Raw genomic sequence first — 15,779 nt, 5'->3', positions numbered from 1 at the left:
CTTCTGCTCTAAATTTCAGTTCAAAACCAGTGACACACAACAGCCCAGAGCATAAAACTGTTCCATGAATTACAACCCAAATATCATTCAGCGGCTTATCCCAATACTGTGACATGCTGTGCTCCACACCCAATTACTGAGAGATTTTGCATCCCTAAAAGTATGTGGGTTAAAAAAAAATAGCAAAATTGTGCAAGCATACCTCTACTGTAAAGGTATCTTTGGTAGACTCATATGTAATATTAAGTGTTAAAAGATGTCCATGAAAGGAGGCACCATGAGGTAGAATAGTTCGAGGAACAGAGTAAAGATCCTATGGAGAAAAAATAGTAAAAAGGATCGTTGGACTATGCTATTTAACAAATTGGAAGAAGAATTTAAATTCAAAATGAGCTTAAATGTAGTAACAACTATATTGAGACAATTACTAGAAACCTTCACTTCTATAGCTTTTTAAATAGGAGAGTGTTTTTAAAAATATGGCTATTTTTACTACCACTTTGTGAGGCAGATTTGTTTTTGACACTCAGGGGCCTGAAAGACATACAATGGTTATGACAGAGACCCTGTCCCCCTAGATCCAAAACCATCCCATATTACATACTTGATTGAATGAAAAGGGTATGGTACCAATGTAACTTCTTCTTACCTCTATAGTGATGACATAGCGTTCTGCCAACAGCAGCAGTCTCTCAATTATTATGAGTTTTGTTGACCTGCAGATTGCAGACAAAAAGATTACGTGGCAAAGGGATGAAGGAAATTTCAGTCCAGTTCTTAGAGACCAGCAGCCAACACAACACAAAAGGTAAACAGCCTTTAAATAACATTCCTCTTGAGCAGGTTTATCGTTTCAAATACCTTGGTATCACCTTTTCACACAATCTTTCCTGGATCTTGCATCAAAAGGCAGCTCTTACTCTGACCTCCCCTAGTATTTCTGGAATCCTCCGCTTTTTTTATAGCAGAGGGCATTCATTTATTCCGGCTGCATTAAGGATCTTTAATGCAAAGGTTGAATCCCAACTACTTTATGGGGTCCCAATCTGGATCCAAGCAGTGAACCATGCTCTGAACGTCCAAGTTTTTTCACCAAATAATGGGAGTCCCAAACTGTGTTCCTTACGCAGCTTTGTGCTTAGAACTGGGGCAAAACACCCTAGAACTCAAAGCAAGGCTTAGAGCCTTTAGATTCTGGCTCCGCCTTCATTACCTTCCATCCGAACACTCCCTTGTCACCTTGATACTTCAGGACATGCAGGCTAACCCCCGATTCTCTCTAATCAAGAGGAAAATAATATCCATTGGCCTGCCTCTCGAATCACTCTATTTAATGTCCTGTTCAGAAGCGTTCAATATGCTTAAAGACCAGCTTCTAGATCTGGAATTTGCAAATTTACATCTAGCAGCCAAACGAACCCGCTCCCCTACTCAGTTCTTAATTCCATTCGAGCAGAACCACATGGCCTATTACCTTTATGTTCTAACGAACCCCCGAGCAAGGAGAGCTCTCACCATTGCGCGATTCAATGTTATGCCCTCTGCCCTATTAAAGGGTAGGTTTAGTAACCTAGAAAAATCTGCAAGGTTATGCAGCTGCAAATCCAATGTGGTTGAAACCCTGGCCCACCAACTTTTGCACTGCACCAGATTTGTTAAAATCAGATCCAAATAAATCACTTTACATCCTTTTTTCCAGTCTGGGCTGCCAGATCTGATTAGGTTATCTTTATTGCTGAATAACTCTGACCCTGGTTTTTGTGAAGAGGTTGCCAATTTTATTATGGAGATAGCTGAGAGTATCTAATAGTATGTATCTGTTATGGTCCTTTTGGGGCTTTTTTTGCTTTTATTACTGATGTATTTACTTTGCTTTCTGATTATGCCAATAAAGGCTAATGTGTAACAGCTTTTAACCAGCAGGAGACACATAGACCAGCCATTCTAAATTTAATATAACCAAGGGGCTGTTTATTAAAGCATTTCTACTATGCAACATTGTGTGTTGAAACTTACAAGATAGCTTATAACTACAGCCTACTGGATCATTATATATATAAAACAAAAACAATTAAAGCTATAATCAAACAATAAAGTACACAACCTACAAAAATAAAATAAAATAAAACAAGAATGGAAGAGCAGTATAGAAACCTGGGGAAAGATACCAGGTGAAATATTGCCTAATACTAAAAGCAAACAGTTGTGCAGAAAAAGCTCTCTAAAGAAAGTGCCACTGTGGAACAGGTTCCCTATCTAGTACAAAAACAATAAACAGGGCAGGTTATAACACTACCAGGACAGTTAAAAACAGAAAGAGGCAAAACTTCAAAAGAGGTGTACAACAAGAAACATTTTGTGTGTTTTAATCCAAAAAAGATTTATACCAAATTATTCTCAAAACACCTTCAAAAACTGTTCTTTCAGAAGCTGAGAACACTGCTTTGGAACCTGGTTTGAGAAAGTCTTTGCCCTGGAATATTGAATACTGGAATCCCACAACACTTTAGAGTCTAACAAAATTTTATTGTGGCATAAACTATGGGGGAATAGAGGCTACTTCTTCAGCTATTATATTCACTTTATGATGGCAGTATGAGAAAAATAAAAAGCAAGATCAAAGGAGTAATGTAATGCAAGTAGTACAGGATGAAACATAATTACATGTATGCCCAAATAAGACAAATAACATATTCAGATATACCCGAATATTCGGGTATACCAGAAAAATTCGGGTCCATCTGATTTTTAAATTTTTGGGGGGTTTTGGGTTTTGGCCTGCAGGATGCGTATTTTTAAAGCTAGCGGCACCGAAATGTCCGAATATCATCCGGAGACTGTTCTGATGATACCACCTGAGTTTGGTGAAGTTTGGTTCAGGGGGCCAAAGTTATAGACCCATAAAGGGGGTGCCCCATTCCCCATTGTTCCCAATGGGAGCTAACAGGACATCCCTTTGAAGATCCATAACTTTTGGCCTCCCTGAACCAAACTTCACCAAACTGGGGTGGTATCATCAGGATGATACCCTGAAAGTTTGGTGCCATTAGCTTTAAAAATGCACCCTTTACAGGAACCCCAAGAAATGTGCCCAGATTCTCTGCTTTGCAGTGCCTTGGCTCCATTGTAGCCAATGGGGAATTTCTGAGTGTGTAAGCAAGCTGCACATTTTTGAAGATAGAGGCACCAGACTTTCAAGGTGGCTCCAGGAGGCCCCTCCTGTTAATAGAATCCAGGCTTGATGATCTTTGCTTCTGGGAGTTCAATTTTATGGGTCCCCAAAAGTTTCCTCACTCTTGCATGTGAAGCCTGCTGGGTGAAGTGGTTAAGACCCTGGCCTAGTCAAAGTTCTTTCAGAATTTTTTCAGCCCCACTTTACTTCACAGGGTGTCTGTTGTGGAGACAGGAAGGGAAGGAGATCATTTACAGGAGAGAAAAGTGTAAAGAGAAAAAAAGATATCTCTTTGCCCTATGGCACCACTTGTAACAGCCTAGGGCTGAAACAGCAGGCACACACCTAAGATTCTTCAGGAGATCCTGCCAGCCTTATTCCAACTGCCACCTCTTGGGTATATAGATAGCTCTGTGAGAGGATTGTACTTTCCCCTCCAAAACTGCCTGCTCTTATCAGACTGGCTTGGGCACTCTTAAATGACTCCTTGAAGCTTATTAGCAAACTAAGATGGAACATTTATTTATAGATTTACAAGAAAATAAGTTACAGAGATAATTAAACTTTTCTTTCTCTCTGGCAGGAATACCTTGATAAACTCTTTGGTTGTTTCAGACTGTTCTTTGACTCAGTTATAACAAAACTTCCTTCTACTAATCTTCATTAACAGGGAAAATCTTTCTTTCACAGATCTTGACAAATACTTAAATCTCCAACTCCTTTCACTAAAGAGAGGCACACTGGGCTTCACAGAGCAGGCTTTGGAGTATTCCACCTGGAAAGTCACTCCTGACTCTGCCAATTATATAACACACACCCTCAGAGACTTTATTGTTCCGTATCTAGGTGCTTTCCCTTTCAGAGACTTCATTGTTCCATATCTAGACCCGCACATGCAGAGTAATGTACTTTCAATGCACTTTACAGTTGTATTTTACTGTACGGAATAGCACAACCCACTTGCAAACAATTGTGGATTGAAAGCGCATTATTCTGAATGTGCGGAAAGGGCCTCTGTAGAGACCTATAAACAAGCCCTCCGCATGTTCCTGTGATTATGTTTCTCTAGTCTAAGACCTAGGCTTAGGTTTCATCACACAGCCTGGCATTTCCCAGTCCTTCACCAAAAACTGGCTATCCAGCCTCTTGGGAAGCAAAGCTCTCTTTTTCTCAGCTCTGAGAACACTCCTCTGCCTTTCTGCTTTTCTCCCTTTCTGCTTCTCTGGTCTCTCCTCACTCACCCTCTGGCCTTTTAGACAGCTGCAGTACCAGCCAGCCAATCAGGTGGAGTTCTGGGTTAACTCCTTACATTCCTTTTGCTCTGACAGAGCTGCACTTTAAAATTAACTCTTCTTCAGCAGTCTGTCACATGAAGTATAAATACCAACTCTTCTTTTCCTTCTGTTACAACTGACTTCGCTACAGCTTGTTATACATTTCTTCTACTCACATGGTGATTCAGCGCGCCCAAAATAAAACATAAGCTTACCTATAGGGAGACTGGACGGATGTTGCCACTGTAGGCATGGCAGTCGCTGTTAACATTTTAGTAGCTCTAGTAACAGCATGTGTCAGTGTTGGGCCACCAAGAGCTGAACTGGCTGCCTAGAATGGAAAAAAGACCTCAGATACTTTTGGAGCAAAGTGGTGACTAGCAAGGTGAGCAAGTTATTCAGCAGTGGGAATTTACAACAAACTGTATGACTGTGTCTAAATTTGATATGTTTGTTATTAGCAACAAACATAATCCCCAGTTGCAAGAGACAGGCACAGTTTAATAACTGGCCAGCATCTATAAACATAAAGTGTTTCATTCATGCAGGTGGCTTTTATGGAACACAAGGTGAAACATTTGGAATTTTCCTCACAATTATCTTTGAAAAATACGAAGTATACCAGCAAAAAATATTTAAGAAATAAAGCTTCCTCTTACTTCTAATCTTGTGTAACAATCAGCAATAAATTTCTTATGGAGCGATACAGAGTCCTGAAAAGAATAAAAGGTATTTAAAAACCTTTCACAATTTACAGGTCTAATCACACAAACTAGTCAATTTAAGCATGAGTGGGGCTGAGGCAGAAACAGCAAACTGGCTGTTCAACAAAAGTACTCCAACTCATTCTCTGGGATCAGCATCATTTACACACAGACATTCAGGGCTCTTACCTTTTTCAATCTAGGATTGAGATTAATATAACTATAGTTTATTATTAGCTGAATTGCTTCATTAGCTATTTCTTCATCAGGTGACTCCATTGCAATTTTCCAAATAAAGTCCATTCCGATTAATTCCAGTTTTTCTACATGCTGTATAAAAAGAAGGGAAAAAACACTGTGGATCAGTAACATATTAAAATGCAATATACCATTAAAATGTTTATTTTTAAGCCAGTTATTTCTAAGTCAGTTATTTCCAACAGTTACTAGTAGGCAGCTTTGGCTATTTAAGATCTGCCTCTCAGGCTCTGCTGCCTGGGCCCATGCCTTCAGAGGTGAGGTGGGTGGTGACAAGAAACAGGGCATTTCCTGTGGTAGCCTTTGGAACACTGAGGCCTACTTGACTTTCTTTTAGGCATCTGGCTAATGCACATCTTTTTACGCAGGCTTTTAATTGGGGTTTTTGTTTTATCAGCTTTTTAACAGTCTACTTCTGGGGCAGTTGGGGAAGATGGCGATGGCAACCGACATGCTGTAATCCATGAGCTTTTTATTTTCAAATATTGGTTTTAACTTTTTAAAAGCTTTTAATCTTTTAACTTTTCCCCCCCCCCCCCCCCAGTAAACTATATAGTCTGGCTAGATGTCTCTGGCCAAGTCCAGCATTATCCACTATATCTCAATAGCTTATATCTAATTATTTTCATTATTTTAAGATCATACTAGCACTAAGAAGAACAGAATGAATGCAAATTTAATGGTTGGAATGGTATGGCCAAAAGTTCCAAAAATGTTCGACCCCTCAAAACCCATGTAAACTTAGGACAGATTCATTTACTCAGACCTAAGAGATCTAACATTGAATACTGCCACACTCCATCTCTACTACTGTAACACAGACTAACTTCCTAAACAAAATTGTCATCTGAATTATGAATTGCAAGCTGGAACAAAGGAAAACAACTTACCAGTTGAGTTCCTTGGCGTTTCAGTCGGTGATCACAGAGGTTCACGTTTTCAAAAAAGGTCTTAAACAAACCAAAACCTGTTTTAAAAATTAAAAATTTAAAGGAAATCTGCTATTCTTATTTAACATCATCAAAATATGGTTCACAAAACAAATTCTTTCAGATCAATGGGAAGTGGACTCTGAAACAGGTAGTACTGAAAAACTGCGCCAGTTGTATTTCAGAAAAGCTGACAAACATAGATTGTTTTTCTTTTTGAACTCTGAGGCAACAATAATACTTACATACCATTCATAGTAATTTCATAGGATTCCAGTTTAAGAATTTTTTCTTTAAAAAGTTGCTGCTGCACATCGCTCTCAAGATCATGCTGTCCTTTTGTAAACCATTCAAAACACATCTGTGAATGAAATACTGAGCTCAGTTCACACTCTGTATTTTTATATATAACTTTAAATTAATAGCTGTAATAACCGATGCAATGTAGATTTGTTCAATGCATTTTTATCCCACCCTTCCTCTAAGATGTTCAGAATTACATACACGGTTCTCTCATTTTGTTCTCACCATTGTAAACAGTGACATTGCTTTTGTGAATGCTAATGATTCAAGGAACACTTATTACTACAATTGTCAGCACAATTACACCACAATCAATATTCACAGCAGCTGGAGGGGGGGGGGACAGCAGCTTTATTTTGCTATGAGTTCAATTGCATCATTTTCTTACTAACAAGTTCTGATATCAGCCTTCGACTACCTCAACAGAGAATCAATTTAAGATGTATAACAATCTGCCAAAATAGACTGAGGGATACTTTCCTCATGGGGGAAAAAAGCCTGAGTGAAACTGAACCAAAGAAACCTCATTATTGTGGTAATTAAGAATGCATTTCATGAGATCACTGAAAGTATACAGGTGCTATATTATTATAATAAAAACAGATGCTACATTACTAAAAGAAAAACTTACATAGGAAATTTATTCCCCACTCTATTTGCAAAAATCTCACCTCTCTGTCTAATTCACAAACATCCTGGCCAGTTACAAGACATTCCCAGATTTCCCGAGCACGATTCCATCCCAAGTAGAGAGTGGCTTCTTGAAGGAAAAATGCCAGAAATTTCAAGTGTGCTTCTAAATACTGAAAAAGAATGAAAGCAACTGATTTTAATTTAAGTCTCTCTCAAGAGGTGTTTTAAAATTCATAAAGTATTTTTCTACATATGACTTAACACCATCGGTTATGACATTGGTTTGGATTCATTAGTGATTTCTGTGAATGTAAGGTCTTTCCATCCCCAGACACCAACCTCCGCACCTTCCCCACTCCTGCTAAGGGTAAAACGGCAACTGAAATGTCGCCCCTAGGGAACAGTGGGGCATCAGAGGTCTGCCACAGGAGGGAATTGGCAGAAAATCCTCCATGAGATCAAACCCAATAAGTTGTATGTAGAGTTTTTCCAACTGTTCTGATTTTAATAGCACATTAGCACTTACCTCCCGATATGTATATCGTCCATCTACTAACGTTACTCCAGCCAGGCCCCCAGGACCTGCCACTGATGCAGCCAATCGGTGACACGCTATTAAACTTCCTGTTACCAGTTTTACTATCTCAAAGTTCTTCTTCAGATCCTGAATAATGCTCTTGACAAAAATGGAAAAGATGTATCAAAGGGAAAAATACAATTCGGGAGTTCAGAATCTGCATTGAAGTTTTTATCCCCTGCACGTACAGCCAATAAGAGCCTATTTTTTTCTGCTGTCCTCATTCTCCCATTCACTCCCTTCCTTTGCCTCCCTTTCCCCTCCCTTCCCTTCCCTCTAGTTGCTTTCCCATCCTTTTTCCTGTTGACTGCCTCCATCCCACTGGGGGGAAAATGATATCACTGTTGATTGTTGGCCCCATATTGCCATTCCTTGTCTCACCACTGCCACTTGAAATATCTTCCCTTAGGTGTAACAGGATAGTCAGTTGCCATCTATATAAAATGTGTGTTAATCTAGCCTGTGTGCTTTAATTATATTTAAAAACTGTATTGCATTTATTCTAATACCTATGTTGCTAGAAGCCCTGCATATGAATTAAATGTGAAAAAGGCAAACTCTATGCTGGGGATAATTAGGAAAGGAGTTGATAATAAAACTGCAAGGATTGTCATGCCCTTATATAAAGCCTGGAATACTGTGTTCAGTTCTGGTCGCCACATCTCAAAAAGGATACAGAAGACATAGAAAAAGTGCAGAGAAGGGCAACGAGGATGATTGAAGGATTGGAGCACCTTCCCTATGAGGAGAGGCTGCAGCGTTTGGGACTCTTTAGTTTGGAGAGGAGACGTGTGACGGGGGATATGATTGAAGTCTATAAAATTATGCATGGGGTAGAAAATGTTGACAGAGAGAAATTTTTCTCTCTTTCTCACAATACTAGAACCAGGGGGCATTCACTGAAAATGCTGGGGGGAAGAATTAGGACTAATAAAAGGAAACACTTCTTCACACAATGTGTGATTAGTGTTTGGAATATGCTGCCACAGGAGGTGGTGATGGCCACTAACCTGGATAGCTTTAAAAAGGGCTTGGGCAGATTTATGGAGAAGTCGATCTATGGCTACCAATCTTGATCCTCCTTGATCTCAGATTGCAAATGCCTTAACAGACCAGGTGCTCAGAAGCAGCAGCAGAAGGCCATTGCTTTCACATCCTGCATGTGAGCTCCCAAAGGCACCTGGTGGGCCACTGCGAGTAGCAGAGTGCTGGACTAGATGGACTCTGGTCTGATCCAGCAGGCTAGTTCTTATGTTCTTAAATAAAATAAACAATCTCGCCAGACTTCAACCACAAAGCACCAAGCTTGTCAAATAAAATGCAATACTTCACATCTAGTTAATACCTATCTTAAAGTGAAGACAAACCACTTTACTACTACAGAGATTTAAAATGCCAGAAAGTATATATTTTAAAAATTCTCCTTTCATTTGAAGATTGGGTCATTATCACTAACATCCATCCCTTCAATGCTCCCCAAATTTCTATTTTGACTTCTATATCTACTCTGTAGGCCACACAGCAGTGTCATGAAAATGCTTTTACCTTATCTTGTTTTTGGTAGGTTTGCTTAATAAAAGAACGTGTGATTTCATGGAGTTGACGTAAAGCTGGTACCACCCATACAAACTGAGGATTATTATGCTGGGATGACTGGCAAGAGAAATAGAAACTAGTCAAACATATATTCTCAGTAAAGAAATAAAAAGAAATGCTAGAAGTAAGCACTCTCATTTAGCAGACTTTAGCCAAAGGAATGATTTGTTTTGGGGAAGGTAGCAATGTACACCATCAATGAGAGCTAGGAATTTTGACTTCATTTTTTTCTTTCCTCACTGTTCTATTCATTTTTCTTGCTCCTCTCCGCTTGGAAGATGAATTGAACTGGAGAACACCAATGGGAAAGGACATGGAAAAATTCTGTGCCATTTCTAAAAGACAAATTTACGGTACTCATGCCCAAAGATACGTTACCTGAGAAACTTGTCATCAGTTTTCCTTTTTTAATTTTGAAGAGTTGAGGGAAACAGGATAGAATTCATTTCTCCCCCATGCCATTTTCTCTACAGAAGATGTCTTTCTCCTGGGCTGCTATGGTGAAAATGGTGCAGAAAAACTGATCCAACTAGAATCAGTTACACTTGCAACAATTTCTTGCCTATATTGTCTTGATGCTAACTCCTACACTTTTATAATTAGCTACAAGTAAAGAAGGGGGAAAATGAATTTATCTATACTGCGCCGTTCTTCCTACTGGGGGAAACCAAGGCTAAGTTGGGCTCTACAATCAGAAAACTGAAAAAATTCTCCTCCCCATGTCACAGCCCTTGATCAAAATTACATATATAACACCCCTTCCCCAGATGCATTCACACATCACCTCCCCAGCTGTAGTTAAAGAAAAAGGAAAAGTTGGTAACTAGTGATTCTCTGTTGAGGAGTATAAAAGGTCATGCATATTCTGAAGACAAACCAACCTTCTTAATATCTTCTATGCACTTGATGATGTAGGTTCTTTTTACTGCTTCCTTAACTGCATATGCATCACTAAGGATTGTCAAATGTTCCTCCAAAGCCTGTTGAATCAAACTGCTAGGTAATGTTGGAAGATGAGCCAAGTCCCAGAGAACCTCAAGAACCTAAAAAAATACATGCACAGTTACAATCATACATTGCTGAAGCTGGCATCTGTATTCTCTTGACAATGAAATGTATTACTCATGCCTTTGCAGTGGTTGCCTCTACACGTGCTTCTCGGCCAATACGTCCTATCAAGCTCAATAGTTTCTGTCTCACTCTATCACTCTCGCATTCCCAACTCTACAGGGAAAAAGAAAACACCAGAAAAATTATGAAACCATCATCAAAATACTTCATTTTAGTTTGCCTGTTATAACAGTTTAGCATCATTGAAACCTGGGTACATTTTAATAAAGAGACTGGAAATGGGTGTTCAGTAAGATTCACAGCTAATTCTACAATCCTTTTCTGCCAGCTTCTTGAGGAAGACCAGGCAGCAGAGCCAATGCCCAGCCCTTCCCTGCCTGATGACATACAGGTGAAAGAGCCTGCAGATCCTCCATTCTTTTATGGCACCCCTTAGAGAGGAGAGGTCCAGCTGCTTACAATATAACCACTTACATTTGATATAATGACACTAAACTAAGGTGGGTGTGGTTTCTCCATAGTTCCTACAAATGCTTCCCAACTTAGTGAACTGATTTAATCACAAATTGTTTGTAATGGTATTTGATCCTAAATTTGAAAATGGACTAGATCAGGAATAGGCTGCTCATAACTATAATTTTTAGAACCATCTGGCCTTGAAAAATGAATTTTTAAACCACAGTTTCAGATCTAGGCCAGTGCAAGTCTTACCTTCTGAATAAGGACAAAGAGATGATTGAGCTGGTCTGAACTGAACTTCACAGCAGCTGCTGCAATAATTGTATGGATGTTCTCTATCACAGTAGATGATTGTCCTGACTTTTCAAAGAGAAATAGAAAGAACATTAGTAACAGTTATCAGACAGAAAGATCAGAACAATACAGATTTACATTACAGATGAAAGGCTGGATCTATTCCACTTACTGGAACAGCATTTCCCAGTTGGGAGAGGCATGTTAGCAGGGTCACAGGATCCAACCCAGGTGTGACCGTATGCTTTTTTTTACATGGGAGTAAACCCTACTCAATACACAGGGGTCTGCAACCTGCGGCTCTCCAGATGTTCATGGACTACAATTCCCATTGGCCATGCTGGCAGGGGCTGAACATCTGGAGAGCTGCAGGTTGCAGACCCCTGATAGGAATTACTTTTCAGTACATATGCACACACATTCTTATATGACTGCTCCAAATGTCTCAAGGAGTACAAGCCTTGTGCCAGAAGAGAAACAAGTAATGCATGAGAAAACCACATTGTGACGAAGCAGAGTAAGATACCACTGTCAAGCTCCGCTGTACTATCTCTTAGTTATGAAACAGTACATTGTGAGCAGTGATGCACCAACTGCAAGTGTTAATGGCAAGTGCCTTTTGCTAGGCATGCCAGTTAATGGTTACTTAATCAGACATTCACATTTGCAATTGCATTCAAAGGCAACTGCAAATGAACTCCTCCCAGACACATAGTAATGTGGTCGCAAATGCAATTGCGAGTGCAGTTAAAAGTGTCAAAGGGGAGGGTGGTATAGAAATAAAATAAAATAAAAATAAATAATATGCAATTCAATTGCAATGCAGTTGTGAATGCTACTGCAAATGGAACAAAAAGCAACTGTAAACAGACATATGCAAATATGCCTCACCCCCACTGTAAGGTGAACCAAAATATATACTCTACCAAACATCTCTCCACCTTGCCACAGAGAGAAACACATCTCGCCGTGACATGCCTCTGAAGATGCCAGACATAGATGCAGGGGAAGCATTAGGAGCAAAAACTACCAGACCTTGGCCACACAGCCTGGAAAGCCCACAACAGCAAGTATAGGATGTGTTCTATCAAGTTATTAATCACAGTCTTGGTATTTCATATTAGAGAACAATTGTGAAGTGACCTTGTTCGTGTAAAAGCAGTGTGCAGCATCAATTGTTTCCAAGAAGATCTTAAGTTACCATTCAAAATTCTAAAGACATTAAGGCATTCCATTAAAAGATTACAGAAGAATTCTTAGTTTAAGACATTTTAAAACAAATCTATGATTATACTGGCTGACTCATGGAGGAGATGGAGTAGTTGCTCTTCCTTTTCTCTAGTCAGTTGAACCTGATTTCCTACTGCTCCTTCATTTTCTTTGGAGAATTTGCCAGAGACTGAATTTCTGCAGATTCATTTGAAAATTATGCTTCCCCTTACAACACCATACAAATTTAAACTGAGACAAACAACGCACAATCTCACCTGAATTCTCCAAATTTTTGTCAGCTCATCTAATGACAGTTTGCTTCCCAGCAGCTCAATTATTCCCTTTATACGATCGCAATATTGTGCCTGATCTATGTTACCTAGAAGAAGAAACACAGAACATAGTTTTGACATCAAGAATGCCTCACCAACTCTCAATCTGTAAGTAGCGCATATACAATTATTTTTCTAAAAGTAGAAATCCAGCAAAATAAACACCATTTTCTTTTTCAAGTTTTCACCCTTAATTTCACCACAGGAATCCTTACAACACAGGGTTTAAGCTAATGGCCCCCTTAAGCAATGGATAAAAGACAACTAAATACCCTTAAAAAGTCATCCTTCCATAGTCAAAATAATACAGTATAGAACACCTGGTAGGTGGACGATGCCACAATCATAAGTCAATCAGTAAGGGTAAAACGGTTTTGTTCCACCGGGCTTTTGGTGAGGCCAGCCGCGGACCCCCCGCTCCAGGATGCCCCCATGCTACGTGCCATCTTACCATCAGCACGTCTAATATAATATCTGACTGACACTGCTACCCCCGCCCGGCCTTGGGATCGGGCGCCACATACACACTTTTATAATCTTGCTGTTATGTATATTGTATTGATGCTGCTAGTTTTATGGATTTTTGTATATTGTTTTAACTTGTTTTAACTGATTTTTTGGTGTATGTTGTTTTGGCCATTGTATGTTTGGCCCATTGTACACTGCCCAGAGCCCTTCGGGGGTGGGCGGTTTATAAATTTGATATATAAATAAATAAATAAATTCACTAAAAAGTTTAGCAACAGCAGCTCAGAAGGTTCTTTTGTCTGATGGAGACTTACAAACAGTTAAAGCCAATGTTGTGTAGTGAGTCAAATGTCAGACCGAGATATGGGAGATGCAAGTTCAAGCTTTTACTACGCCAACAGTTTACTGGGGTGACTGTAGCCTAGTCTCACACACACTCAGCATAATTTACCTCACTGGCTTGTTAAGAAATCAGGATGGAGGACAGGAGAATGGAATAAGCCACTTTAAGTACACACTGAGGTGAAAGGCAGGGAGTAAATGAAGTAAATAAATGTCTTAAAGATTATAAATGGTATAAATATATACCTTAGTGATATAAACTTCCAAATATTTCCAGGTTTAGAATGGCAGATAGTTGAATTCCAACCAATTCAGCCAGGGATGCACAAAGGCTCAAAATAATCCCCCATGGACCCCTCTTAGGTCTATGTCAGGTATTCAAACAACTGTATTCACAACATAGAGATTAACAGAATGGAAATGGAACAATTCTATGACATCAAAGGAACTCAGGGAAAACTTTTGCTAAAACTACCTACTTCAAACATAGGATAGAATGTAAAATGGAACTATTTATCCACAGGCTTACCTTCCAAAGCAATTGACAAGACAGAGTTTTCCACTAGCCAGTTCAATAATCTATCTGTATCTATTGCATTCTTCACTGATTTGGATACAGTACTGTCTTCAATAAGCTTTGTTACCTAACAAAGATGGCAAACAATGCTTATGTAACTGCTAGCCCCATAAAAAGAGAGAAATGCAGTTACAAGAAGTGAAAAAAATCAAAGTACACACTGAAGCTTATGCAATGCCTGAAACAGTTACTACTAGAAGACATGGAAGTATGCAAGCAAAACAAACAAAACAAACAAAACAGCTGCATACACAACATTAAATATATCCAATTTTCTATTGAACAGAAAAATAATCTTCTACAGCAACAGTCACACTCCAGTCCTTGGCTAACTCTTAAACTACTGATAAATGACAAGAATTGTCAAGCTCACTAATATCAGATTGGATCTTATTAACTATGATCCTCTTGTGACCATTGGAGAGGTGATGCTCAGTATCAGGGAAGCTTAAGAAGGAACAGTTAGGCAAAATGGCCCCACCTCACTCTTCTTCCAACACCTCAGCTGGCAGATGAGGAAAAGGGAACACTGACTTACTATGAAGACTGCTTCTGCTGAGAAAAGGAGGCCATCTTAGCATGAGTGATTCCCACCAAGGAGGCAGGTCTTAAGTTCAAATTGTCACTGGAATCTGTGAGAGATCCATGGCACTGTTAGGGACAAGGACTCCATCACAACCTCCATCTTAGAAAAGGTAGGTTTGTTTGAGAGTGAGAGTCCACTGTTCCTTTGCCTTATTTTAAATTTGAAGGGGAATTTCACTTCGGTTTAGCCTTGGGACTACCCTCCAAGGTCAGATTAGTGTATTCAGCATATCTAGGGCATAAGAAGCCTCAGCTGAAGGCTCTGAATCATCATAATAAATGTTTGGTTACTCCAAATCCATTCTCTCTTCCATCAAGATCTGTCATTTCCCCTAAGGACCAGAAAAATGGAAGATCTGCTTTTGGCAATCATATCTCTCGTTGGAGGACTGTTGTCTCTGGCTGTATAGTAGCAATTGCTGGGGAAAGCCTGATGCCCTGTGCTTAATTTGGGTCTAGGGAGCCATTCTGCATATTTTCTGCCAGACAGTGTGTGCATGTATGTGGGGAAATAATATGTGGCAGGTGCACCTAGAAGATGCTGGCATTATGCCTTCCAGTAACAGCACAGATTCCTCTGAGCTGCTCTCTGGAGTCAACTGACTTCTAGCAGCTGGGGATAGCTGAAGTTTGAGCCTTTATTTTTATGGCAGCATGAAGTTTGAGCCTTCAGGCATGCTCCTTTGCTTCTCGAGGACATGCTGAGTGGGCCTATGAGAACAACAAGGGACAGCAGAACGGCACTTATGTTTGCTGTCTTTTGTTGCTGTTGTTCTACATATGCCAATAAAGGCTTTGCTTTGCTTTGCTTTGCGAATGGCACTACTGTCCCTTGTTGTAGGGTTTTTCCAGCCAGTCTTGGCCATTCTGACACTCCTACCCCACATTCCCCTAACCCCGTTTCCTTCCATACAACCATGGCAGCTGCGCTTGAGTGGAGGGACATTTCAGAGGGTTGCCATGTTGATCTGTAGTAGAACAACTAGATTTAAG

At 39.7% G+C, this 15,779-nt stretch overlaps 1 protein-coding gene across 1 annotated transcript in view; it reads right to left on the bottom strand.

The window, feature by feature from the left end:
- The window catches only part of USP24 (ubiquitin specific peptidase 24), a 115,234-nt gene that overhangs the window by 57,785 nt on the left and 41,670 nt on the right, over positions 1-15,779 (bottom strand). The window contains exons 11-25 of the mRNA XM_048495840.1: positions 14,154-14,268; positions 12,758-12,861; positions 11,229-11,336; positions 10,575-10,670; positions 10,328-10,489; positions 9,396-9,503; positions 7,800-7,949; positions 7,312-7,443; positions 6,587-6,698; positions 6,299-6,375; positions 5,340-5,480; positions 5,106-5,159; positions 4,662-4,777; positions 650-716; positions 203-313 (exon numbers count right to left, since the gene is read on the bottom strand). Coding sequence (XP_048351797.1) covers positions 203-313; positions 650-716; positions 4,662-4,777; positions 5,106-5,159; positions 5,340-5,480; positions 6,299-6,375; positions 6,587-6,698; positions 7,312-7,443; positions 7,800-7,949; positions 9,396-9,503; positions 10,328-10,489; positions 10,575-10,670; positions 11,229-11,336; positions 12,758-12,861; positions 14,154-14,268 — 1,653 coding nt within the window. The remainder of the gene's footprint in view (positions 1-202; positions 314-649; positions 717-4,661; positions 4,778-5,105; positions 5,160-5,339; positions 5,481-6,298; positions 6,376-6,586; positions 6,699-7,311; positions 7,444-7,799; positions 7,950-9,395; positions 9,504-10,327; positions 10,490-10,574; positions 10,671-11,228; positions 11,337-12,757; positions 12,862-14,153; positions 14,269-15,779) is intronic.

This window comes from Sphaerodactylus townsendi, linkage group LG05 (genome assembly GCF_021028975.2).
Source record: "Sphaerodactylus townsendi isolate TG3544 linkage group LG05, MPM_Stown_v2.3, whole genome shotgun sequence".
NCBI lineage: Eukaryota > Metazoa > Chordata > Lepidosauria > Squamata > Sphaerodactylidae > Sphaerodactylus > Sphaerodactylus townsendi.
The sequence above is the reverse complement of the archived record's forward strand: the minus strand, read 5'-3'. Positions and strand labels throughout refer to the sequence as shown.